We start from the raw sequence: 26,637 nt of genomic DNA, 5'->3' as shown, positions 1-26,637 counted from the left end.
CTCAGGTCATCAAAGAAGGGATCATATAACATGTGCATATATGTGCATGCACATACATGAGTGGGGCCCTGAAGCCCTACTTCTGTTACTACAAGCAGAAACACAGAGGGTAAAGATCAGGGTTTACATAGAGGGGTTACAACAAGTCCCAAGGGTAGGAAGTGGTATATAGAGAAGAGACCAAATTTGCTGGGGTAGAGTAGACATCAGATTTTTTTTTCACCTTGACTTCAGGGCTAAGGAATTTAAATATTATTTGGTAGATTATTATTAAATTGTCATTAAAACATTTTTTGTGCAAAAGATAGGGATAGGGAGAGCTTTCTTGATTTAGAAGGGTGTTTTGAGGAAATTCATTTGGTCATCAATGCCTAATCCTTTGAGGCAGAAGGAGGCTACTGCAATAAAGCAACAAGAAGTGTTACACTCTGAGCTATGATGAGGCATCCTGAGTTATCTGTCAGATAAAAAAAAAAAAAAATCCTCCCCACATTTTACATACCCCTTCAGCTGCCATCCTCAGTTCCTCTTTATGCAAAATTCAAAAGAGATGTCTATAACTATTGTCTCCAATTCTTCTCATTTTCTCTTGAATACATTCCAATTGGGCTTTCACTCCCAACACTCCAATGGGTCTTTTCTCAAGATCACTCTCTTCGATTTCTAAATCCAATGGTCAACTATTTGACCTATCTACAGCATATGAGTCAGTTTCTTATTCTATCGTTTTTGAAATACTATTTTCCCTTGACTTTCAGGGCACCAAAATCTTCTGGTCCTCTTGTATATTACTGATTGCTTCTTCTTAATCTCTTTTGACAAATGTCCCTCATCTCAGCAATCTCTAAATGTTTTCATTTAGAGATATTTCAGGACTCAGTTCTTGGACTTCTCTGTTACACTTGTCTCTTGGTGATTTCCTGACTTTAAATACCATACGTATGTTGACAATTCCCAGAGTTCTATTCCCAAATGAACCTATGTGTTGAACTTCGAAAGCACACATCTGCCTACTTACCAACTTCATCTAGATGTCTAGTAATGATCAAACTAACTCCAATATCCAAACTGACTCCTGATATTCTCCCTGACACCTGCTCTTCTCACAGCCTTTCTCATGACAGTAAATGGCACGTCTATACTTCCAATTACTCATGCCGAAAGTATTGGTGTCATCCTTGATTCCTCTTTTTCTCTCATACCCCAAATCCTGTTTTCTTTACTTCAAAATATATTAGGTTTGTATCACTTTGCATCATTTCCACCTCTACCACCCTGGTCTAAACCAAGGCTGTCTCTGCCTGAATTATTGCAGTGGCTCTTAAGTAGCCCTTTCTCCTACACACTTATGTCCTTCTCTCCCTTCTCCTACAGTATATTATCAAACTAGCAGCCAAGGAGATCCTTTTAAAAGATGAGAACATGTTGCTTATCTATTCAAAACCAGCTGGTAGCCACCCATCTCACACAGTGTGAAAGCCAAAGTACTAACACAATTTCTCAACCACATCTCCATTATGTTACCTCTCCAGCCTCAATACCTCCTTTCTCAGTCTCATTCCAGCCACACTGACTGCCAGGGAGTTCTCAGACATCATACACCTACACCAGACCCTTTTCCACTCACTGTTCTCTTTTCCTGGAATCCTCCTCCCCCAGATATCTGGATGCTAATTCTCTCAACTCCTTCAGGTTTCTGCCAAAATATTTTCCTCTCAATGAGGCCCTTCACTCAAGGCACTCCAATATCCTGCTTCATTTTTCCCCGTAGCATTTATGACCACCTGGCATACTCTACATATACTCATGTATTTATAGTGTCTGTCTCCTCTCCCCAGAATGTAAGCGACATTGGAGCATTAATTTCATCTGCTTTCACCACCACCGAAAATAAGGCCTATAACTTAGCAGATGTTTAATAAATAGTTACTGAATATTAATGAATGAGTACATAGAGATGGATAAGAAATATAGTGAAGAAACAATTGATAGTATTTGCCTTTCTGGTTTGATCATGATTTGTGGCAGTTCCCTTCCCCTGTCTGGGTTCCAGTTTCTTCATGATAAACTGAGAGGTTGGGATTAGATAGATGCAAAGTTTCCTCCAGCTCTGAAAGCCCATGATTCTACTGACACCACGTTGTAACCAAAGAAATTAAGCAAGCAGAGATTAACATGAACAAAGATTTCTTTATGGTCTTAGCTCATGTACATTTTTTATAGAAATAAAAAAACTAATAGCACACTGATTTTTTTTATTGCAACACTATGGGCACAGCTGAGGTCAATAAAAAAAATTCAGTGTTTTTAGTTTTCTGTTAAAAGCAAGTTTGATCATTATTCAGTTTTTATTCTAGCTATCCACAGCCCCTACTTCCAATCATGGCTTCTACTGTGTCACCAGCTCTCAGTTCTGTGCTTCCTCATTTCATTGCCACCTAGTGGAAAACCGAGCTGAGGTTGTTAATATGGTCTACAATGCAGCAGGCTGAGTTTCATCTCCAAAATATAAAATAAAATTGTTTTGACAGCACTCAAAAACGTTTTAATCAAATCAAAGTTGTATAAAAATATTTCCTATCGATATGTATAGAAAATATTGCCATTTTTTCTTTTTAATTTAATTTTTACTTCCAACTGAAAGAGTATTTGTAAAAGATGTACTTGTCAAAAACAACTTAATAAGCAAACTCAATAGTTTTATACATAATAGATAGCATGCATTTCCTAAATTACTAAAAACACAACTTTCCAATAGTATTTCTCAAATATCAGAAATAATATTAATCACAACCTCACAATTTATTTTTCCCATGTTATAATTCATGAAACTTATATTGTTTTTACATGTGGTAGTTAGTGTGATTCAATTCTGTGGATGGAGAAAAGTATATATAGCTTTTCCAACAACAGTTTTGCCAGCTCTCCTCTGAATCTAGTGAAAATAAACACAGAGCCATGCATTTGATAATATACTTTTTAAAGCAGTAAGTCTGTCCGATTAATCACGTTCCATGTTGGCTTCTTTGGAATATGCACAGGTAAAAAAAAATGGTTTGAGCCATATGTTTGTTAAGCCACATAAACTTTTATCCTCCCTCAAACAAGCCCAGACTCCCAGCATATATCTCTGAAAAGGGAGAAAGGCCAACTTTGTTTTCTAATAGAGCTGTACCAAATAATTCTCCTAGGCTATCATGCTGACAACAAAAAATAAAGAACCTGTCATAAAATAACATGTTTTTATGGTAGACTGCCAGGAAACCAAGCTTTGCAGTGGGATAAATGGCACCATCCTAAAATATTGGCACAAAGGAGAATAAAATATATGGGATTTATTGTTTTAAAATCAAACTAACAATGTATTACAGCAGTGCATTGGGAAAAAATATAAAATGCTCCGAGCCCACTAAATAACCATGAATGATGAGAAGATGTTTGAGATGTAGACCACGTGAACAGCTATATCACAAGCTTATGAAAACCTTTTGAAATTGGCTTTCTTTTTCAACTTACAAAAGAAGGGGACAAAAGATAGGATAGGCAGGTGGAAAATAGCAAACAAGTACCATATAAGTGACTCTTTTAGCATCAGTGATCTATCAAATGTTGTTTTCAATTGCATTTTTTATTATGAAGTTCCTTGGGCTACTTTTTGACATCTGATAATCCCTTTAGAAGGAATATTTTGCTTTTGATTTATTTACTAAAGAAAAGCAAGGGTTGACTCTGCAAAAATTCCTCAATTAATGTAGAGTGTCAAAGATTAGAATGAATTCAATTCCATAAAGGAAAATGTAAAACTACACTTTTTCTTATTGTTTTTATGGTATTTTTGTGCTATTTCATTTTAATTTAAAATTTCTAACACAGTAATATTGAATATTTGCATCTCCAAATTGAGAGAATGGTGACCTATCAGTACAGTTCTTCTACCTCTCAGAATATGTACATACCACTATCCATCACTCTCTAAGTCCTCCAAGGGACAGGTAGTCATTGTTCATCTTCAGCAACTGTCAGCAGCTTCAGATTTCAACCAAATTGGTGAGAAGTCTAAGAAAATAGGCCATAAAATTAAAACAAGGGGCTAAGGACAACTCATGGACACACAGGCTTTGTCTGTGGGCTTCTATGAGTGTTTGACTACCTTCAGTTTTGAAAAATAAAGAATATGGGAACACTAACAAAGCTTGAAAATGGAAGAACTGATACACGTGGGAATTTCCAAACGAGTGCCCGTCTGTCTGGAGCATTGTACCTTGTCTTCTCCTGGATGATGTTTTCACCACCAGGACTCCTTTCAGACATCAAATCCCTTAAGAAACATCCCTGGCCCCCACTGTCATGCCTCCCTGCTCTTATCTGAGTGAGGAGATATTTTTTCTGTGTGTTTCTTGGCACGCAGCACTAGCCACTATCATGGTACTTATCATGCTATATTGTGATGATCCTTTACTTGTCTCAACTCCTTATTCTCAATAGACTGAAGAAAAAGTCTGTGATTTATTTCTCTTTGTATACCCAATATTTACACATTCAATGAAAGTTTACTAGGTAAATAAGCAAGTTGGATTAATGTCTGAGGACATGTTTCATACTGTACAAACTTCCCACTTTTAAAAAATTTATTTGGTTTTTCCTGCAAAGTAAATTCTAAAGGCAAATCACAAATGCCTTTCAAAGTAAGAATAATGAGATTCTTTATAAGGAAAAACATGTGGTTGCATGCATTTTTCTTTATCCCAAAGGAAAGCTAGTTGGCATAGCAGAAGATAAGGTAGATTAGAAATGTTGTGCCTAACACTATTTCTTACAAGTTAATAGATCTGTGTGAGTTCACTTCCTCAGCTGAGAAATGGAGATAATGCTATCTGTACTTTCTATCTTACAAGATTGTTGCAAGAATCAAATAAGTTAATGGGAATAAAAGCATTTCGAAAACTTGAATTGGTATATTAAGCATATTAAGATGATGTTTTAAAAAAGTGTAAGTTGGCTTTTCTTACATAGTGTTCTAATTCCTTATCTTATATAAAATGAAGTTTGAGAAATACATTTTGGTGAGAAGTTTGAGCTTCACATTGTCACTTCCAGTTGTTAAATGTGGACAGGATTGTTTTGGCTTATAACCTTGATCCAGTTTAGCTGCCATTGTCACTGTCACACTTCCACCATCATCAGCCAGTATGGAATGTTAATGGGCTGTTAGGCTCAAGTCTTTTTTGTGTTTCCTGATAAGGGAGTCAGAATTCAGTCTGAAGGAAGATACTTGTACATGCCTACTTCAAATATTTTTTAACATTGGCTATGGTATACTGATTTAGAAAAGCTTCTTGGTGGACCAGAAGCACAATGTAAAGCCAGCTGCGAGGTTTCTGGTTGCACTCCTGCATGTGGTAGAATAAAATAGAAAGTAATTGGTACTAACTTGTCTCCATTGTGATGAGCGAATAGAGTTGGCAGAAAAATCTACAATCAGCTCTGACATTATTGGCAAGGCTATAGGATAATGAAGTAATAGTAAAACTTCAGTTTACTGCTCTGGCAATAAGACAATTTAATAGCATCTTAGCTCACGGAATTTAGTGTTATAAAGACTTAAGTTTTTTTAATCCCATGAATAAATAAATAAATGTTTAAAATACTTGATTGATGTTTGTAATAGTGAGGAGGTAACCTAAAGTATCTTCCCCTTCACCCATGGCCCGGAAATGAATAGCTACTTGCAGAAATTCAGTATTGTCTGAGAACCTTTCCAGTGTCATTGCAAAGATCTTGCTGCCCAGAATTTCAAGATGGCACAACAGTAGTCCAATCGGGTTTCTCACCCAGCCACTTGAGGTGTGATAACTCATTAAATGAAGAAATACTTTCTCAAGAGTCTACAAGTCAGAGAAGTAATATGGCAGTTACAAATTGCTTCCTGTCCATCACAGAATATAGAAATTTCACACTACCCTTCACACTAATCACAATTCTTCCCTTGAAAACAAGTTATTTGAACAATTCCATTACTGATAACCCTGATAACCTTTTATTCTTTGGAGACGTGCACAGAAACAATTTGAAATCATTGTATCACCCTGCTACACTCCATGATACGGGTTTTGTGACTAGAATTTAACAGCTCCAAGCTAGTATGAGAGAAAGAGAGGTTGGCATCAATGGTTTATGTATTGAGCTCTAAATTCCTTTGTTTCCTTCAAAAGAACACTTGTCCTCTAAGATGCATTTTCTAAATTCCTATCATAATATTATAAAACATCCTTTTAAAGCATTGCTCAGTTAAAGTATAACAATTCAAAATGATAGAACTATCTGGTACTAGTTGGCACAATTATTGTGTCAACATATAATTCCTTACATTAATATCTGGGGATCTCTGCAGCAAAATCATGAACAGAGCTCTAAAATCCTTCACTTCTACCACACATCATGCAAGACCTACTTCTAAATAAATCCGTATCATGCATCTATATAACTTTAATTCTTGTTGACCAGACATCTTATGGCTTTCTACCCTCATCTCTCACCACTCTGAAGATAGTATCTCACCCTCCTCTCTCTCTCCCTCTCTCTCTCTCTCTCTCTCTCTCACACACACACACACACACACACACTTTTTCATATATACATATCATCCAAATCAGTGAGTCCCTAGGCCTTTGAATGTGGTCTACTTATTCTCTTTTTCCCTTAATGGTGTTTCCCTCAGCTAGAATGTACTTTCTCCTCCCTTTTTGCCAATCCAAATCCTTTCATTTCAAAGTTCATTGCTTCCAAGAAGCATAGGATTCTTGACTAACTGAATCTGTCACCCACCTCAACCTTACTTTGAAGATTCTCATTAGTTATGTGTACACAATATGTGCCACATTAGTATGGCTTTCTTTCTAAGTTGCCTCAGAAAGACTCTGGGTGTGCTAGATGGGCATGTAACACTTTCCAGCTTTAAGCTCCTCAAGACCAGAAGCTATCTACCTAAATTCCTCTGATTCCAAATTCCATCCAGAACAGGCTACACTCAGCTGATTATCAAAGATGCTTGAGATATTCATTTTTACCAATCTAGTTTTGCTTTAATGTGCCATAGTGTGTGGTTTTATACTTACTGGAACAGAAACTTGAGGATTATCTGCAAGTTTTCCCAGCACAGCAAAGCCATCGGTGTCAATTGGGCCTCTTGGCTTTATAGGTAAAGATTCAATCCTGTTGCAGTCAACAAAAAGAGTAGCACTACTCCTCTCCACGCCAATCATGATCTTATGCCACTGGGAATCAAACAAGGAGGGCAAATTCGAAAAGGCTGCCGTTTGGAGACTTCCATCCAGTCCCTTGTATGAAAATGCAACAGATTGTGTTTGGCCATTAATCTTTATGCCAACTTGTTCCTTCCCAGAGGAATCCTGAATCTGCCAAATGTTCCAGTTCTTTTTGAGTGTGCTTCCAGTCATTCGAAACGTCGTCAAGAAGGAGTATTCTTCAGGCAGTCCACTGGGATATAAATTCCTGAGTAAAATTTTTAAATAGTAAATATGAATCTTGTTTCCTGTACCCATATGTATTTACCATATTCCCTTTTGAGGCTATTTCAGATGCCAGACCTACCGAAAGGCTGCAGTGTAAAAAACTATGTACCGTTTGTTCTTTCATGACTGTTCATAAAGACCTTTACAGAAGTTCAATCGTTCGTGTGCATTCATAGTCCATCTTAAAATACACATTTTAAAAACACTCTCCCTCATGGCTAAGGAAGGTTCCCAATGCCACATAATCCCAACAATATTACTATTTATACTACCCAAAGAGCTACTGTTCAGCAATTTCATCTCAGCCAAAAAATACATTCTTGCAAAGTTCTTGGCAACATTTCATCCACAAGTGAGAGAGGAGATCATTAGGAATGTAAATCAGCAGTACTAGCTTATGAAACGATTTAATTAAAGCAGCTAGCAGCTTCTAATTTTTTTTATTTTAAAGTAACATGTTAAGATTATTTGTTATTTCCATAATTGCTTGGATTTTCACTCCACAATTATATCCCAGACCCATATAAGTATTTTGAGAATCAGTAACTGAGGACTTCAGGAGCATCTTCACACTGAGCATGTTTGTCTTTTTTTAGGGAGTTCAAATTATGATGTTAAAGTAGCAGTTTGTCACACTGGATGTGTGACAAGGGAAAAGTGACCAATTCTTACTTCTCTACTGCAACTCAATTGTTGCTTTTTTTTTTTTTTTTTTTTTTTTTTTTTTTTTTTTTTTAGATGGAGTCTCACTTTGTTGCCCAGGCTGGAGTGCAATGGCGCCATCTGAGCTCACTGCAACCTCCACCTTCCAAGTTCAAGCAATTCTCCTGCCTCCGCCTCCCAACTAGTTAGGATTACAGGTGCCCACCACCATGCCTGGCTTATTTTTTGTATTTTTAGTAGAGATGGGGTCTCACCATGTTGGTCAGGCTGGTCTCAAACTCTTGACCTCAGGTGATCTGCCTGCCTCAGCCTCCCAAAGTGCTGGGATTACAGGTCTGAGCCACTGCATCCGGCCCAGTTGTTCCTTAATCTGCCAACAAAGTCTGTATCATTGCTAACTCCTTTCCTGCTTTAAATGGCAGAATAAAACCAGTAGTATCCCTGAGGTATCTCTACCCTATACAGAGACTGTGGTCTGGACCTGCACCAGCTACCTGGATATTCTTCTGCTGAAGCCAAGCTGCTAAAAGCTGAAGACTGAACTGTAAAAATCAGCATGTTAAATGTAAGCATCGTCTTTCAAGGACTTAAACATTATGTCTTTTTACATTTCCCCTTCTAAGCATAGAAAAATACGTAAGCAAGGAAGAAATGTTAGGCAAACTAAATGCTAATGAATTTTCTGTGCTAAACAATAAAAATTTTATATTTTTGAGAACAGTTATGGACCAGGACCCAGAATCCCAAATAACCTTCCTTCAAGTCAAATTCTTGTTATGTAGCCCTCTTTAATTTGCTAAGATCTTCTATCTTTACTATGATTTTAATTATAAAACTTTATTATGTCTTATAACAACATAAACAAATCTTCAACTTCTTTCTATGCAAGTATTTTTATAAGCCTTCAATAAAATGGGTCATCTATCTCAACAAATTTTATTGCTTTGTTAGTTTTCTAAAGATAACAAAAAGGTTAAACTTTTCATCTGAATACTCTTTCATCATAAAAGTATTTTTTTAACCATTACTTTGTAATATGACTGGTTTGTATTTAGGGTGCGGGATGAATTATTTTATCCATACACATTTTTTTCACTGGTGATGTGTATTATTCATATTGCAAAGTTTTCAGTTACTGCCTATGTTTTATAACCATCAAGTGTACATTTTAAAATATGCAATACGGAGCTAAAGAAAAAATTATACGAGAACCATTTACTGACTTTTTTTCCCCATATGAAACTGTCTACTACATCACTCCAGATATTTGTTTTTAATATATTTCCTGTTTATCTATCAGTTTGTCACATTTTCTTTGACTTTATATTTTTCAGAATTATATCTATTCCAGAATAACCTCTAGAAAAGAAGCTAAGATTCACTATTCACAAAAAATGCACTGAGTATTGTATAATTATAAAACCTTATGGAAGTTTGTACATCTTACCTAACTTACCTCAATAAATTTGGAGCTGGGAGATAGTTTTCAAGTTTCACTCAATTGTGAAATTGGGCAAGTGTCTATTTAAATTATAAATAGATTATTTTGATTATTATTTTTAATTAATGATTGGGATTTAACCAGATGCTTAAATAATTTATTTTCTTATTTTTGTCCAAGATAGTTATTGTTGAAGCATGAGGTTTTTTAAAAGGACAATAAAATCTAATGCTTCTTCTTCTCTTCCTTAAGCATTATTTTTCCAGGCTTCAAAAATAACCTAATCTGTGTTATCTATACATCTGTCTATAGATATACCGAACAAAACTGTAGAATAGAATCAGTTCCCTTAAAAAATCTATTTTGTTTCAATTCTGGAAGTCCCAGTAATGTGTTCAGGTGACTCTTGTGAAAATACATCCTGGGGTTAACTGAGGGAGTTCTCCCAATTTGTGTTTCATTCAATCTTTCCCACTCAATGAAGAGATTATGTTAAAGGTATGAAAGGACATAATGTCTTAATATATCTCTGACTTGGTGTATGTAATGCCAAAAACTAAAAAAAGAAAATAATTAATTTAAAATGATGGAGGGTAGGTTTGAGATGGCTAAATGAATACCTCATTTTTATAGCTACGTTGTTAAACTAATGGTATCTGTCTCTTTCTCTCCATATATATGAAGATAATATATGTGTGTGAATATGTGTAGAAATAATCTAGATTATCTTGTTATTGATCTTTGATCTTTTAAACTAGGCTAGTATAGTATGCCAATATGGTAAGAAGAGAAAATTCATTTTGGTATTTATACTAATAAAACATATATGTATTTGTGTATACCTAAGACCACTTAAAAGTCTCACAAGTTTAATTTATGGAACAGTCAGTCCCATTGTCTTTCCTTGGAATACCTGAAATTCTGTTCTTGCAAACATGCTATGCACATCAGTAAGTAAACTTGACAGCATGCATAATTTAAAATAAGCTGTACCTATAAATGATTTATTTCATTATATTACAGCCTTCAAAGAGTACCTTAAATGAAGAATCATAAGGGTTTGAATGAAAGATTAAATAGTCTTTGGACCTTGAAACATTTATTTGTGACCTTAATCCAAGACTGTGTTTTTAAGGAAAATAAAGATAACACGTTTGTTAGTGGGAGTTGAGAGTGTAAAACTATTATGCCTAAAATAAGGAATAAAAAGCAGCAAAAAAAAAAGTATGTGTCTCTTAAGTCTTTCAAAAAATAGAAAAGATAAATAAGGATAAATTGTGACTCTTTCCCATCAGTTCCATATACCGTAATATTTTCCTCCTACAAAGATCCTGCTAATAGTTTCTTTCACTGTCTGGGAGCCTATGTTCTCCAGCACAGAAAGTCCCTTTATACCAACATTGTCTATACCCTGCATGGCCGAGAGCAATTCCCATCCCTAGTCTCCTTGTCACCTGGCTTTTGAATTAGCAGGACTTGGAGGGCAGATTGTAAAGAAAGGATCCTCTAAGGAGAAAAGACTTTCATATGCATGCATTCTCTCCGTCTAGTGCTCTTCACCACTAATAATAAACACTTACCCAATACCAGCGTGGACTGGGTTCTTCAAGCACTCTCCAGTTATGAACACCTACTCTGCATAGCAACCTTATGACATAGTTATTATTCCTAATTTTAAATTGAGGGAACTGAAGTAAAGATAGTCTAAGTACTTTCCCAAGAATAAACTTTACTTGGAATTCCACATGTCTCAGTCCTCTAACTTTCCTCCTTCTCTTTTTATTCTCTACTTTCTTTTCCTAATTTCTTCCTCCTTCTTTCCTTATCTTGTAATAAGGCTTGACAGTAAAACAAGAGTTTTCAGTCTTTATGGGAGCAGGGAGTCAAGGGTAGCAAATGTGAGGCATTAGATATAGCCTGGGTACACTATTTAGTGATAGCTCTAGGCATTTCGAGAAAAGCAACAACGAAGTTGAGCAGGAGGTAAGGAAGCCACGTGGCAGCACATTGATCAATCTCTGAACTTAAGATTTAATGACAGTACCTCAAATCTTAGAAGAGAAAATCAGGTCAGCACTGAGGACCTCATGTTTTGCTTAATTATTTGAGAAAGAAAAAACTGAATTTTTAAAGCTTATTTAGCAACACAACTGGCACTTCCATACATGAAAAGAAATTATGAGGAAAAAAAACAGTGAGTGTCACTGTTATCACGTCCTTAATCTTTCCAGATGTGAATGGTTTTCCAGAGTCAGTATGGAGTAGTGGTTAGAAGTACAACCTTTGCAACCATTCTGCCTGGGATTCAGTCTTTCCAGCACGTTCCAACCCACTCACCTTATGCAAGTAAATTAAACTTTTGGGGATCCCTGATTTAAGAAAAAAAAGGTTAATAATGCCCCTATATCACAGGATTGTGATGAGAATGAGATTATTGTTAATTAGTAAATTTATAGAAAGAGTTCATATAATGTACTATTATTGTATTATACAATAATATATAGTATGTTCAAAACATGAATTTCTAGCTGTAATCTGGTACTATTACATCAGATTGTTCTAATTTGTTCAAAATTTTTTTATATACATTGAGTTTCTATATACATTGAGTTTCTATATTATTTTATTGATCTAATTAATCATTATTTACCTTTACACCTTAATTTCTATCGAAGTCCTAATTGTCTTATTTATCTACTAAAGGAATCTTAATTCTAACTTTTTTACATTGTGCTAAAGCATATAATAATTATCATAATCATAAATAAGGTATTTAGGTGATATCAAAACTAAATTGCTGAGATTCATTCACAATGATGACAGGACTCAACACATACACTAAAGTACCTTAGTTACAAATAAAGAGCAAAAGGCTTAGTTCCAGAGAAAGAAATCAGTGAAGTGCAGGATTTGATGTTGTTAGTATTACTATCATTGTTTCTATTATAATTATTTTAGTTTTGCTTTGGTTTGATGTCTGCCAGGAGCCAAGCAGTGGACGTGTGGCTCTATTTCAGCACCAGGACACTTGAACAGCACCATTGTGAGTCTTCTAACCACTCTGTGGCTCCTGGTTAAATTTATGCTTACCCTCTGGCACTTTTCACAGAGGGTCCTTTCAGTCAAAACCAGACAAATTATAGAAAAACAGAAAGCAAGGTAATAAGAACATGTCCTGAATCAATGTATAATAGTCTCAGTGATGCTTTTTCCTGGAATGGAAAGTAAATTACATACTGAAAACATGAAATGCAGTATTCAGGCACTGAAGACAGGCAGGTAAATAAATTTCTTCATCTTTAAATACAATTATAATCCAAGAAACATTGATCATAAGAAAACCCTAACATTGGATAGCTATCCATTTTAATGCATTTGAGTCAGATAATTAGATTAAAATATTTTTGATAGATTACCTAGTTGGAATCCTGAAGTCTACATTATTTCCCAACTTGTAAGCCACCTGCAATGTAGCTGATCCCACTACTCTCTGGATAGCTCTTCTAGTTGCTGCTTTATCTACCTGGAACTGAGAGATCAGATCAAACCCTACAGAATGGGAATACAAAATGAAAAGTCTAAAATGAGATTGGTTTTATTCCTTTCCGCAACTTTCCCAAATAAAAAATATATATATCAGGTTTATAGAAAGCCTGCATTTTCAATAGGCTACATTGCTACTCACCTGGTAAGTCATCTTGGCCAATCCTGATCTTAGGACAGAGTTCATTTTCACCATTAGAATTGGAATTGGCAGGGAATCCTGCAAAAGAGATAGCATGTCATTCTACTTCATCCACTCTAAAGATTTCAGGATGCATCAATAATAATAACTATTTAAAATTCAATATTATACCAGCTTGCTTAGAGGTAGCATGTTTGGCTTTACCTCCATGCATCTATGATTATAATCCATCCACCTGCAACTCATCCTAGAAGGAGTGGATGCAAGGCACAAAGTTTCTCTAATAATCTGTGCTGGAAAATGTTCGTTTTGGAGAGGTTAGGCATTTGTTCCTTTTGAAACCAAAGGTGAATGGTGTCCTGAATGGCACAGGGTCAGAAGTCTGTTTGGAAAATTTCTGGTAGTTCGGGCTAGAAAATATTCCTTAAACACCACAAATTTTAGGATTCCAATGAGATTCCAGAGCCAATCTTGGTCCAGTTCAGAGGGGCTTCTGGAGAGTAGAGTTCTTAGGAATCTTTGTCAGATATAGGGGCCTGGGGAAGTCTTGAGATTCACTAATCCTAAATAAAATATAGAGGATGCATTTGATTTCATAAATTCATTCTAAGAGATCAAATAAAGGTCCCTACTAAATTACTCCTAACATCTTAGAACTGGGAAGAGTAAAAAGAAGAAGAAAATAATCATGAGAAGGATTAAATCCTCAATTTGATAAGAAATCATAGAACGGAAATTGTGTTCTCCTTACACAAATGGAAGGTCAAGGGAAGAGAGTTTTTCACCACCACGGAAGGCTTCTTGGAAATATCCAACCCCAGTGCCTTGCTAAGATTCATCTGACAACAGAGACGCTCTAGACTTCAGAAAAAGTATTATTCACTTGCAAAGCATGGGCCTGGTGCCATGGCTCACGCCTGTAATCCTAGCACTTTGGGAGGCTGAGGCAGGCGGATCACCTGAGGTCCGAAGTTCAAGACCAGCCTGACCAACATGGTGAAAGCCCGTCTCTACTAAAAATATAAAAAATTAGCCAGGCATGGTGGCACATGCCTGCAGTCCCAGCTACTAGGGAGGCTGAGGTAGAAGAATCACTTGAACCTGGGAGGCAGAGGTTGCAGTGAGCCGAGATCATGTCACTGCATTCCAGCCTAGGTGACAGAGTGAGACTTTATCTCAAAAAAATAAAAATAAAAATGCAAAAAGCATGGGCCTAACCATCATGGTACATCAAACATGCTCCTTATACTGTCCTCACCCCAAATTGTTGAGGTCCATTCATCCATCAATCTATTTATTTATTCATCCATGTATTCACCCAACATTTACCAGTCACCATCTGTCCTAGGCACTGCACTAGGCACTGCAGCACACAGATTAGCCTTCCTGCCAACTGTGATTACTGGCAGGACTTACTTTCCATACCCAGCATTGACCATGGAAAACCAGCCAGTAGGGTATCCCCATGCCCCAAAGGTGGATTGAAGAGTGAGGGTGTGAAGGACCATGGATGCCTCACTCAGTCTTCAGTCAGCCACAACCCTATCTGATCATTTCTGGGAATAAGTAATCTTTGAAAGTCTAGGAACTATGGCCCTTACTGGGGCGACGCTTGACAGCTGCAGATGCCCAGGGCTCCAGGAAACTGCACACAAAGAAGAAAACTGGAATTTTCCTGAAGAAGAGAGAAGAAAAGTGACTCAAACAGGAGTCCCTGCAGATGGGAACTACTTCCATATTTTCAAACCTGGTAAACCTAATTAATATAAGGTGATCAAATCCCAGTATAGTTTATTTTTTTCTTTTCTTTTTCTTTTTCTTTTTTTTTTTTTTTTGAGACGGAGTCTCACTCTGTCGCCCACACTGGAGTGCCATGGCACGATCTTGGCTCACTGCAACCTCCAACTCCCGGGTTCAACCGATTCTCCTGCTTCAACCTCCTGAATAACTGGGATTACAGGCATGTGCCACCACGCCCATCTACTTTTTCTATTTTTAATAGAGACAGGGTTTCACCATTGTGGTCAGTCTGCTCTTGAACTCCTGACCTCGTGATTCGCCCACCTCGGCCTCCCAAAGTGCTGGGATTATAGGCGTAAGCCACCGCGCCTGGCCTTCATTTTTACTTTGAAACCCTACTGAGAGATGTAAGGAACTCATGTTTCCAGCCCCCACTGTCCCTGTTGTTTTGTTGATCTCACTTTCTCGATATTTACCTATCTCACTGTTTTGGTACCTATTTCTTTGTCTCTGGTTTCTTTCATCTTTGATTTCCTTTCTCTCCTTTTCTGTGACTATCACTTTCTCTCCCTTCCTCTGTCTCTCTTTTTTTGTGTCTCTCTTTGGTTTCTCACGCTTGCCTTCTTGTCTTACTCTCTCATCAGTCTCTCTTTCTGTCTCTCACCTTGCGGCTCACCTACTCTCATCCTACCACTGCTGCAAAAATACAGACCCTTTGGTTCTGAGGACCCCCAGCCCCGTCTCCCCACCACTCTTTCCAGGGTTATTGTCTTACCAGCAAGTCTTCATTTTCCCAGTTGATTTTCTTTGTTTGCCAACAGTCCCTATGAAGAAGGGGTTGGAAGGGAGTCACTGTCCCCTCCCTACCCCTTCACTGTCACCCTAGGACTATGAGTTCTGGGCCCAGCCTTGGTCCCTCCTGCCCCGGTGAGGGCTAAAAGCAAAGGGAGAGAACCAGAGGAATCTCGTGACGCTTTAAACTGAGGCAAAGGGAAGGGGTGGAGAGAAGCAGTGCTGTAAGCCCAGGCCTAGGGGTGTGTCCTCAAAGCTAACAAGGTTACACTGAAGGAGGGATTTACAGGGGAAAGTTTGTTGAAAAGAAAAAAATAAAATCAGGATGTGGAGAAATTCACCAGAAAGATCCAGGCAAGGTGCTATAGGAACACAGTAGATGCTCTTAGATCTGCTATAGGAGTACAATGGCAGCTTTCAGAACTGCTATAGGAATACAGTGGAAGCTTTCAGAGGGCTGGGGTTCCAGTAAAAATGTGCCCACGGGGAGGCGGAGTGCCCAATCAAACTAGGTTTCAATCCCTGTTTATTCTGAAGCTTACTAGTTGTGTGTCCTTGAGAGAGTTAGTTCACCTTTCTGTAACTAGATGCCTTAATTGTAAAACAGATTGAAAATACTTACATTAAAACAATGGTTTTGAGAATTAAATGAGGTCTCAAAGGCAGAGGGTCTAACACCCAACAATCATTATTTGTCATCGTCCTCATAGCTAACACTTCATTATGTGCCTCCCTCTGTTGAAAATGCTTAAGGCCTAATGCCACTTAATTCTCACAACAACATTATAAAGTAAGGCTGAAGTTACCCTTATTCTCCAAATAAGAAAGTTGAGGAACCAGAAAATGAAGTAACTTTTTCAAAGTGCCATGCCTATTACTAAATATGCATTCTCTCTCTCTACCTCAGGCTGGTAATCCTGATAAAATGTAATATTAAGCCCCCTAGTTGTTGTTTCTTCTTAAACTCTGAGATTACCAGAGTTGAGCAGAGGACACTGTATCTGGAAAGAAGCAACATATTATCCTCCGTTAACAAGGTGAGAGCAAGTTACAAGGAGCACAAACCTAGAGAGGTACGTGTTATCAGCATTGCTATCACACATACCATGCCCTCTCTCCAGAACCTGAACATCTCAAGAGAATTCCCAAGAGCCCCCACATCACCCACCTTCCCACCCACTCAGCATGGCCCACCTCTGGCGTTGTCTTGAGGGACATGGGTAGTTACTCCAAAACCAAAGACTCTAAAGGTCAGAAGATCCAACGATCTCAAAAATCACAATGCAAGCAAAGTAATTTTTAGGTGAACTTTTTTTTTTTTTAAAGAGACAGGGTTTCAGGTCTTGCTCTGTTCGCCAAACTGGAGTGTAATAGCATAATCATAGCTCACTACAGTCTTGAACTTCTGGGCTCAGCGGATTCTCCCACTTCAGCCTCCTGAGTAACTGGGATGATAGTCATACACCACCGCACCCGGCTTCTTGAAATTTTTAAATTTAGTTTTCTAATTGATTTAATTTTTATTTAATTACAAAATAATAGCGTTGCTTCTTATTTTTCATTTGTTTATTTCTTTTCCAAAAAACTCCTTTCATCTTCTGCCTCCCTCAGCTCACTGATGAACTGTGAATCAGGCAAACTTAATATCCATGCTCTTGCCCTTTTATTTTCTACTCATAGCCCACCTGTTGGAGTCCTGTCTCTCTTTCCTAGAGGGACACCCATTTCTTCATGCTATTTAGGGCTTTCTACAAGTCCCCGTTATTTGCCTTCTGTCTATCAAAATTCCCATTCCCTAGTGCAGCCATCCTGGCTCCGTGACAGAACTACAAATGACCAGATCCTAGCTTATTTGTTTAAGTCAGTCAGGGCTCATGTGAAAGAAGCGCTCTATTAACCTCCGAGGAGAAGCTGTGCAGCTGGGGACCTTCCTGACATCCTGAAGTCACAGGAGGTAAGCCAGCCTGAGATTCACAGGGGAAAAGGCATTTTCCAAAGGGACTGTCCATTAAAGCTATTTATTTGCATGATTGATCCTCTTATATTACTTACTCTGGTAAGAAAGGAGAGAGGGATTTTTCATTATAAAGAAGTGTTTGGGAAATCCTTTCATTGCTTTAGAGATCTCAATTCCGCATTTGCCCCTTTCCTTCCCACTGTAATGAATCCTCTTCAAATAGAATTTGAAATCAAGTGAGGGTGCCTTTTAATTAAAAATGAAAGGATAGAGAGAAAAATAGGTTTGCTTACAAGTGGTTTGGCTTTTTTCTAGCTTGGCAGTTTTATTTAAGATGGCAGAAGCAAGCAAGAGCTATTTTAAGGAAGAAAGTAGGCTGATGGCAGTGGCTCACGCCTATAATCCCAGCACTTTGGGAGGCCGCGATGAGATCACCTGAGGTCAGGAGTTCGAGACCAGCCTGGCCAACATGGCGAAACCCCATCTCTATTAAAAATACAAAAATTAGCCAGGCCTGGTGGCACATGCCTGTAGTCCCAGCTACTCGGGAGGCTGAGACAGGAGAATCATTTGAAGCCAGGAGGCAGAAGTTGCAGTGAGCCGAGATCATGCCACTGCACTCCAGCCTGGGTGACAGAGTGAGACTCCATCTCAAAAATAATAATAATAATAAAAAGAAAGAAAGTAAATCCAGGCCAGGCAGGGTGGCTTATGCCTGTGGTCCCAGCACTTTGGGAGGACAAGGCAGGCGGACGGCTTGCACTCAGGAATTGGAGACCGGCTTGGGCAAAATGGTGAAACCCCATCTCTACAAAAAATACAAAAATTAGCCGGGCACAGTGGCACATACCTCCAGTCCCAGCTACTCAACAGGCTGAGGCAGGAGGATCTCTTGGGTCTACGGAGCTTGAGGCTGTAGTGAGCGGTGATTGCACTACTGCCTAGGCAACAGAGTGAGGCCCTATGTCAAAAAAAGAAAAAGAAAAAAGAAAGAACGAAAAAGAAAGTCGATCCAGAGAAAGAAAAGATATATACAATCTTATTTAAGGAAACTTTTTTCCTCCCTCCACTCCTATTTTCTATTAATTTTGTTTCCTAACATGACATTAGAATCTCACAGACAGCAGTGCAAAGGCCACACTATTCTGGTCTGGGCCAGTTGCACCCTAAGGTCATAGACGTGTAAGCTTTTTCACCCTTAGCATTGTTTCCTCACCTTACCTAACAGTTCGGTTCTGAAAAACCACGTAGAAATGAAATGTGGTCAATCACATCAGATTGTAAATGAACTAAGACAGCTTGATATTTAAAATGATCCATTTTATAAATAGAAGTGTTTTGTATAGAACAATTATACTTTTCTTTGTACTTCCTCTCATCCCTCCACTACATACTTTTTACAGAATGTACACACACTAATCTCCTTCTTCTTATAAATCAAGAATATGATTTACTTAAAGCTTAAATCGGGAACATCATCACAAATAATCATCTTTCTTGATCATCCACTTTCTTTTGTTTATTCAGTCATGTATTGAATAACTATATACAGTAGTATACGAGGTAAAAAGTGTGAATAAACATGGCCTTGCCCTGAGGAAGCTGATAGTCCAGCAGGGAGGACCAATATGAAAATGACCACAATTCAGAGAGTAAGAAGGCTGTAGTGTCACTGAGAACAACACTATTCTGGTCTGGGTCAGTTGCACCCTAAGGTCATAGATGCACAGTCTATGGCACAGTCGAAGGGCATCGGGAAATTTTTAATACAGGAGATAAAATCTTAAAGGATACTAAGGCTACCAAGAGAATAAGTGGGTGCAGTACGTTTTAGACAGAGAAAACAGAAGATACTATAACAAAAAGGTAAAAGAGGACATTTGGGAAGCCAGAAGTCTAGTTCAAGAATCCTTTCATTTGGTAAATATCTTTTTTTGCCTCTTCTACATGCTCCCCGACTGACCTTAACACCAGAGAGACAACCAGAGAAAGATCAGGTCCCTGGCCCTATGCAGCTTACACACTGGTGGGAAGAGAGGTACTAAACACATTTACAAGAATAGACAAAATAATTTCAGGTGGAAACATTATGAAAAATACAAAAGAAGACAATGTGTTATAGAGACTGTAGAAGGTTTAGAGGCTGGTGTAGGTTGAGGGGTTAGGGAAGGCTGCTTTGAAGTCGTCAATTTTTACTCAGACCAGATGAGAACAAAGAGATAACATTGGTGAGTAGGTTGGAAAAGAGGTGGGGGACAGAAAAACTACCTGGTTTTGAGCTTGAGCAACTAAGTAGATGGTGATGTCATTTTCTGAAATCACAAGTAGCAGGACCATGGGAGAGGAGTTGGATAAAGGATCTTCAATGACATCAAAAGAAAGCATAGACATTATGCTGGCTGTTATGGGAACTGAGAGAAGAGTTTGAGGCCAAGAATGACTTTTTCGGATGTGCCTTTAGAAAGACAGTTCTGCTGTTGCTTGGAGGATGGATTGAATGGGTTTTATCAGTATGTATACATATACACAACCAGAACAAAACTTTCAGAAAACAATAGTTACTCATATAAATGTAATAGATTCTATTTTCTGTTTTATTATATTTCATTTTTGAGTGATGATAACTGAATCAGTGAGTAGATTTCAGGACCAACTGATGGGTTACAACTCACAGCTTAAAAAACATTCGATTAGAAAAGAGTAGACACGGCCGGACGCAGTGGCTCACGCCTGTAATCCCAGCACTTTGGGAGGCCGAGGCGGGTGGATCATGAGGTCAGGAGATTGAGACCATCCTGGCTAATGTGGTGAAACCCCGTCTCTACTTAAAAAATACAAAAAATTTGCCAGGCGTGGTGGCAGGCGCCTGTAGTCTCAGCTACTTGGGAGGCTGAGGCAGGAGAATCGCTTGAACCTGAGAGGTGGAGGTTGCAGTGAGCCAAGATTGCGCCACTGCACTCCAGCCTGGGCGACAAAGATTCCATCTCAAAAAAAAAAAAAAAAAAGAGTAAACACTAGAAGTGCCAAAAGATCTCTTTCCCCTTGCTTCCTAGTATGGACACAACAGATGGGATGCCCCATGAAACTCACAGAACAGTAGGGCAAGTTTCTTAGTTTTAACATGACTATATATGTTTTAAAACATTATTTTGAAGTAAAGTAGCTGTAAAATGAGAGTTTTAATTAAACATACCACAACTCCCATATTTAATTAGTTCATAGGTTAAATTAAAGAAGTATTTTTAAAACTAGCTTCCTAATGGTATTTAGTTTTAAGCTTTATTCCATCTATCTTTACTTTAAAATAAAAGACCCAGGCTGCCTAATGGCACCTACCAGTTGTGTGAGGATGCCGCAAATTAGCCACAGCTAGAGCCTGAAATTTATCACAGAAATCTCTGGCTGAGAGGCTGATTAACAATCAGAGCTGCTAAAACTCGGACTCCCACAGTTTTACATTCGGTTCAGTTTTACTGTAAAGAAATTTCACCATAATCAAAGCTCTATTTTTAATCTTCTTATTTTGGCCCTATACTTGTAATTGTAGCCTAATCGTCTATAGCAAGCAAATAGAGCCCCATGGTGATGGCCATTTTTCTCTGAAATCACTCACAAATAAATGTGTTCTCACCGTAGAACATTAATACAAAAACAGGTTATTTAATGTAAAACTCCCCCACTCCTAAGCTTTTCAGCATATTACTTTTGCTCTCTCTAAAGTATGAGCATTTCTGTCTCCCCAAGGAGGAGAGAAATCAATTCCTCTCCATAGCACACGTGCTTCCAGGAGCTGTTGCTGCAATTGCTACCTTGTGAGTCTTAGGTCTACAGCAGCTGATCCATATCCTAAGCCTCTTTTGCTCCCTTCAGTAAAACACACATATTGGCCCATCAGTATGTTTCTTTACCTACTGTAAAGCCTTCAATCTTGTCTCATCAATAATACCTTGTCTCTTATGTTCTATGGCTTTTCAAGACCGTTTCTTACCACAATCTCCTGGCTTGTTAAAAACATACTACTGGGCACTACTCCCAGAGGTTCTGGTTCAGGATATTGAAGTTCGGGCTGAGAATTTGCATTTCTAGCAAGCTCCCAGGTGATGCTGATCTCCTGCTGATCCACGGAGAGGTGCTGCTCATGTAGGTCATGTTTTCAACACCATTAGGCTACCTCTCCTTTGTTATAATTGGCATTGACTTGTAGACTGTAAGTGTATAAGTATTTACTGAATAAAATTTTAAAATAATTATGAGTTGAACTCATAACGCCTACTGAGAACTTTTGAGCTCATAAAAAGAATTGTATTAATTTCCTTAGTAGACATTAATTAAGGAAATTTACATGGCAGAATGAAGTATAGAAACCTAAGCCTTCTCTTCTGCACTATTGTGATTTAACAACCTACTACTAATAATAAAAGTGTGTTCCTGAATTGCATGTTAAACTTTACCAATAAAATGTAAAAAGGTCATTGATTCTCAAACACCTCGTTCTCTTTTATGAAATAAACTTTAAATATACCTTGTTTTAGTTTGCATCTATGAAGTTTCATATGCATTCACTAGCTTTCATATGCTGGGAAAATGTTTTCTCTGCACTAGGTGGCAGTATAATCCTGAAATTTGAAACCTAAGCTAAGGCATCAAAGGTGAATTTGATTTCCAGTCTTCAAGTAGGTAACTTTGATTTTAAGAAAATATTTCATTCTTGGTTATTTTCCATATGTATAAACTAAAATACTATAGTTGACTTCTTTTTAGGGTTCCTCTCAAAAAAAATTGCATATACAATGCACCCTGATGTTCATGAAAGCCTACTGAAGGAGAAAGACACAAAATGAAAGATTAAAATTAACTCTGCCTTCATAGGTGAGCCATCCAGTCTGACCTCACTAACCACCACCAATTTGAGCCTTATAATCAAACAGAGCCAAACCCAAGGTTAAGAATGTGAACTCTGGAACCAAATGGCTTAGGTTCAAATCTCAGCTCCACCACTTTATAGCTGGGAGACCATGGAGAGGTAATTAACCTTTCTGACTCATCTTATTTATCTGTAAAAATTAGTAATGAAAGCACCTTCCTTGTAGGTACATTATAAGCATTAAACTAGAGCTGAAAATAGTACCTGGCACTCAATAAATTTTAGCTACAATTTTTCTTATAACTCACTCTCCTCCGCTTTCTTCTTAGACTCAACCCCAATCCGTCCAGTAAATGGTGGCTCATTTAGATCTTAGAAGAGTGTGGCTGTGCTAGATACTAAAAACTATCCTAGACAATATACAACCCATTATAAATAGCAAAGTAAATCAATTGAAAGCTCCCTTCTCCCGTCCATGTGCACATCTTTGTCTGTTTGCTACACTTTTATGATTCTTCCTCCTGTAATACTGCCCTTGATAAGTCCTTCAAGCTCTTCTCATCAATAATACCTTCCCTCTCATAGTACTGTACGGTTTTTGAAGAACGTTTCTCACCATAATCGTACCTCGCAACAATCCAACAAGACAGATGTGACTCTCCTGTTTTCCTGGTGAAGAAACAGGTGAAGAGACCTGTATGAGTTCATAGTTATATGTGACAAATCTACTGACTGATTCCTGAACAGATACAAATAAAAGGTAACTCCAGTAATCACTGATGAAACAGTCAAACAGCTATTTACAGAACACTGCATACAGGATGACTGATGCCTACTGATTAGTCCCCTTTTGGGTACATATGTGTGTGTGTATATATACACGTATATATATATATATACGTGTATATATGTGTGTGTGTATATATATGTGTATATACGTGTATATATATGTGTGTGTATATATATGTGTATATATACGTATATATATACACACACCCCACATATGTATATGTATACATATGTGTATATATACATAATGTGTGTATACATGTATATAATTGGTTTCTTCATTTTAAAGTATTATATGGAAAAGTAATATATGTATTTGGTAACATGCATTATATTTAAAAGTAAGATATGTATTTGGTAATACAACAGGATGACTATAGTCAATAATAATTTAATTGCACATTTTAAAATAACTAAAAGAGTACAACTGGACTGTTTGTAGCAAATGGATAAGTGCTTGAAATTATGGGTACTCCATTTACCCTATGATTAGTACTTATTGTGTGCATGTATCAAAATATCTCATGTAACCCATAAATATGTATACCTATTACATACCCACAAAAATTAAACGTTAAAGAAGTAATATACGAACATTGTGGAAAAGTGGAAAATATAGAAATAGAAGAAAGAAAAAAAAAAGTCTCACCAGTTAGAGACAACTCGCTATTAACATTTTAGGATGTTTTCTTCCAGGCCCTTTTCTACAGACAAGCTGTGGTCATACTCGACACAGTTTTATAACTCCCTTAAATGCACATCACTTAAAACACTCATGCACTTGCTTTCACAAAATGTAAATGCAATCACATAGCACATACAAAAAGATAGCAAGACCCAGGTGTAAGAAATTTACACTGTTGAAGTCACAATTCTAGCTTCGAATTCTAACTGCTGTAACCTTGAGAGAGAAAACAACTATAGAGAAAGAGACACTGAATCACTGAGAGAGGTTCTTCCAGCAGGTCTTGGTTTTTGAAAGACATTCTTTTTCTCACCCAAAGCCATGTGGGACTATAAACTTGAAGCCAACCACCTAACCACAAAACCACAAAGGCATGTGTAGACGTTCCAGTGGCACCAAAGGGCAACCACAGGAGAGTCCTGCCTCCTACCGTTTCTGAAATCCAAACACCTCTGAAACCATGACTAACTCTAGAAATAGCAGTAGCAACTGACATGTGGGCAGGTAAGAAAGAGCCTTTGTTCTTAAAGACTCAACTTAGAGCCACGACAAACTGAAAGGCTCTAGCATTGGCATACTTACAGTGATTCCGGAGAATGGTCAGTCCAGGCTGGAGCCGCAGAGATGGAAAGGCAGAGAGGCAGTACCAGGATGATGACAGAGGAGGAACAGAATCACGATTCATATTATTTCACCCTGTCCTGGCCAAGAGCCCCTCCAGGGCTCTCAGGACTTTTTCTAGAAGTGCAGTATACGGAGGAAATGTCAGAAACTATACTTCATGCTTTTTAAAATATATTTTTTGATCTATATCATTTAATATTTTTGCTATTTTTCAGGTGAGGCAAGTAAGGTTCAAAGACGTTAAATAACTTGCTAAGGGAAATTCCAAATGGCAGGCCAAACCAAACCTGGGTTTCTCTAATATCAAAGCTGATGTTCGTCATATAATTTGTCATATTCTGAGTATACATACATGCACATGTACACACACACACACGTGTTTAAGGACAGTCTCTGCTTCACTCTGCATCTAGTTGTTCACTATTACTTTCTTTTCTTCATAAACTCTCAAACTGGAAAACTTCAAGACTTGCTAAGAAGACTTGCCCTCATACTAAGCACCAAATTGGTGCTGTAATTGTCCAAGGGTTTACCCTGCTAATGCTTTGCTAAAAGCAACAAAAAAGTAGTGCTAAAGTTCTCTCACACAAAATATCTCATGGAGAGTGATCATTCCTGTTTGAGTGTCCCAGCCTTTATATAAACTCTTTATTATTGACTCAACTTATAGAGCATTAGTGAATTTTTTATGTATTTCTGGCATTTTTTCTATATTTCCCTGAGGTTCTATCCATATGTAAATTTGTCTCAGCTTCTAAACTCTTACACATTTAGGGATCTTGATTACAATCTCTCCCATTCTCCATTTATTACCTACCACAGTCAATCATTTTGTATATTCCTAGGCAGTCAAACTTCAACCAACATCGTATTTAAACACAGTGCTGGCTACTAAGGAGACTTTCAGAGCCAAATAATGTCTTCTTTGTCCTCAAGGAAGTAGGTGGGACACCCACACACCCCACACCTATGGAACACACTTTGGCCTAAAAGGACTCCCCCAAAAGAAAGTAGAACCATAAACAAAGTGTTCTAGAGACAGAAAGGCAGAAGTGACTGATACTCTCCAGAAGGATTCAAAAGCATTTCACAGAGGAAGTAACCTTAGCTTGACCCTAAAGAATAAATACTATTTTACAGGTAGAAAAAAGATAGAAAGTTTTACAAGGCAGTTGGAATAATGTGAGCAAAAGCTCAGAGGCTTGAAAATGCATAGAGTGTAATTAATTACATTTCAAACATAACTTAGCTTTTTTGAAAATATTGTGTGTCATCAACCCAGAAGTTGAGAAAACTCACGTTATTAAACAATATTTGGTAAATAAATAATATGCCAACAATGTTTATGACTTTCTTATATTAGCCTACCTTTCATATTACTATTTTGCTACTGAAAATTAAATCAACAATTCATCTGCTACATTGGAAAATCCAAAAATACGGATTTTGATTACAGAACAACACAGTTCTAGGAGAACCCTTATTTTGGCCCACAGTGAATTATCTGTTTAGAGATTCCATCAAGACATAAAGAACACCAGGTGCCCTGATGTCAATGTCAAGGGAAAAGAGGCAAGATGTCTTCATTAGGATGTAAAAAGTTATTTGCTGTCACTTAAATTACAACTCTCTTTTTCTGTTAATACTAGTAACAGGCTACTGAGCTTGCTGAAGTCTGGCACTAGGAAGGGTTAATGGCATAGGCTGAGAGCAATGCTTTCATTTCCTTGGAGGAAAGCTGATGGGTAAATAAAGTATACCTTACTTAAAAAAAATAAAGATCGAGGAGAATCTTGTGTACATACTAAGTGAGGGTTTCAAGCTGCAAGAACGAAGGCACAGTGCCAAGAATGGGAGATGTGTTA

General features: G+C 37.6%; 1 protein-coding gene across 4 annotated transcripts in view; it reads right to left on the bottom strand.

Annotated features, from left to right (window-relative positions):
• Positions 1-26,637, bottom strand: part of COL9A1 (collagen type IX alpha 1 chain) — a 175,929-nt gene that overhangs the window by 71,813 nt on the left and 77,479 nt on the right. For 2 of the 4 annotated variants that reach the window (XM_015449246.3, XM_045391093.3), the window contains exons 1-5: positions 15,837-16,011; positions 14,923-14,996; positions 13,322-13,399; positions 13,053-13,185; positions 7,116-7,512 (exon numbers count right to left, since the gene is read on the bottom strand). In XM_015449246.3, the coding sequence (XP_015304732.3) occupies positions 7,116-7,512; positions 13,053-13,185; positions 13,322-13,399; positions 14,923-14,996; positions 15,837-15,850 (696 nt within the window). In that variant the 5' untranslated portion in view covers positions 15,851-16,011. Of the gene's footprint in view, positions 1-7,115; positions 7,513-13,052; positions 13,186-13,321; positions 13,400-14,922; positions 14,997-15,836; positions 16,012-26,637 lie in introns of those variants that run through there. The other 2 variants (XM_065543867.2, XM_065543869.2) reach the window with 2 other exon arrangements.

This window comes from Macaca fascicularis, chromosome 4, assembly GCF_037993035.2.
Source record: "Macaca fascicularis isolate 582-1 chromosome 4, T2T-MFA8v1.1".
Taxonomy (NCBI): Eukaryota; Metazoa; Chordata; class Mammalia; order Primates; family Cercopithecidae; genus Macaca; species Macaca fascicularis.
The sequence above is the reverse complement of the archived record's forward strand: the minus strand, read 5'-3'. Positions and strand labels throughout refer to the sequence as shown.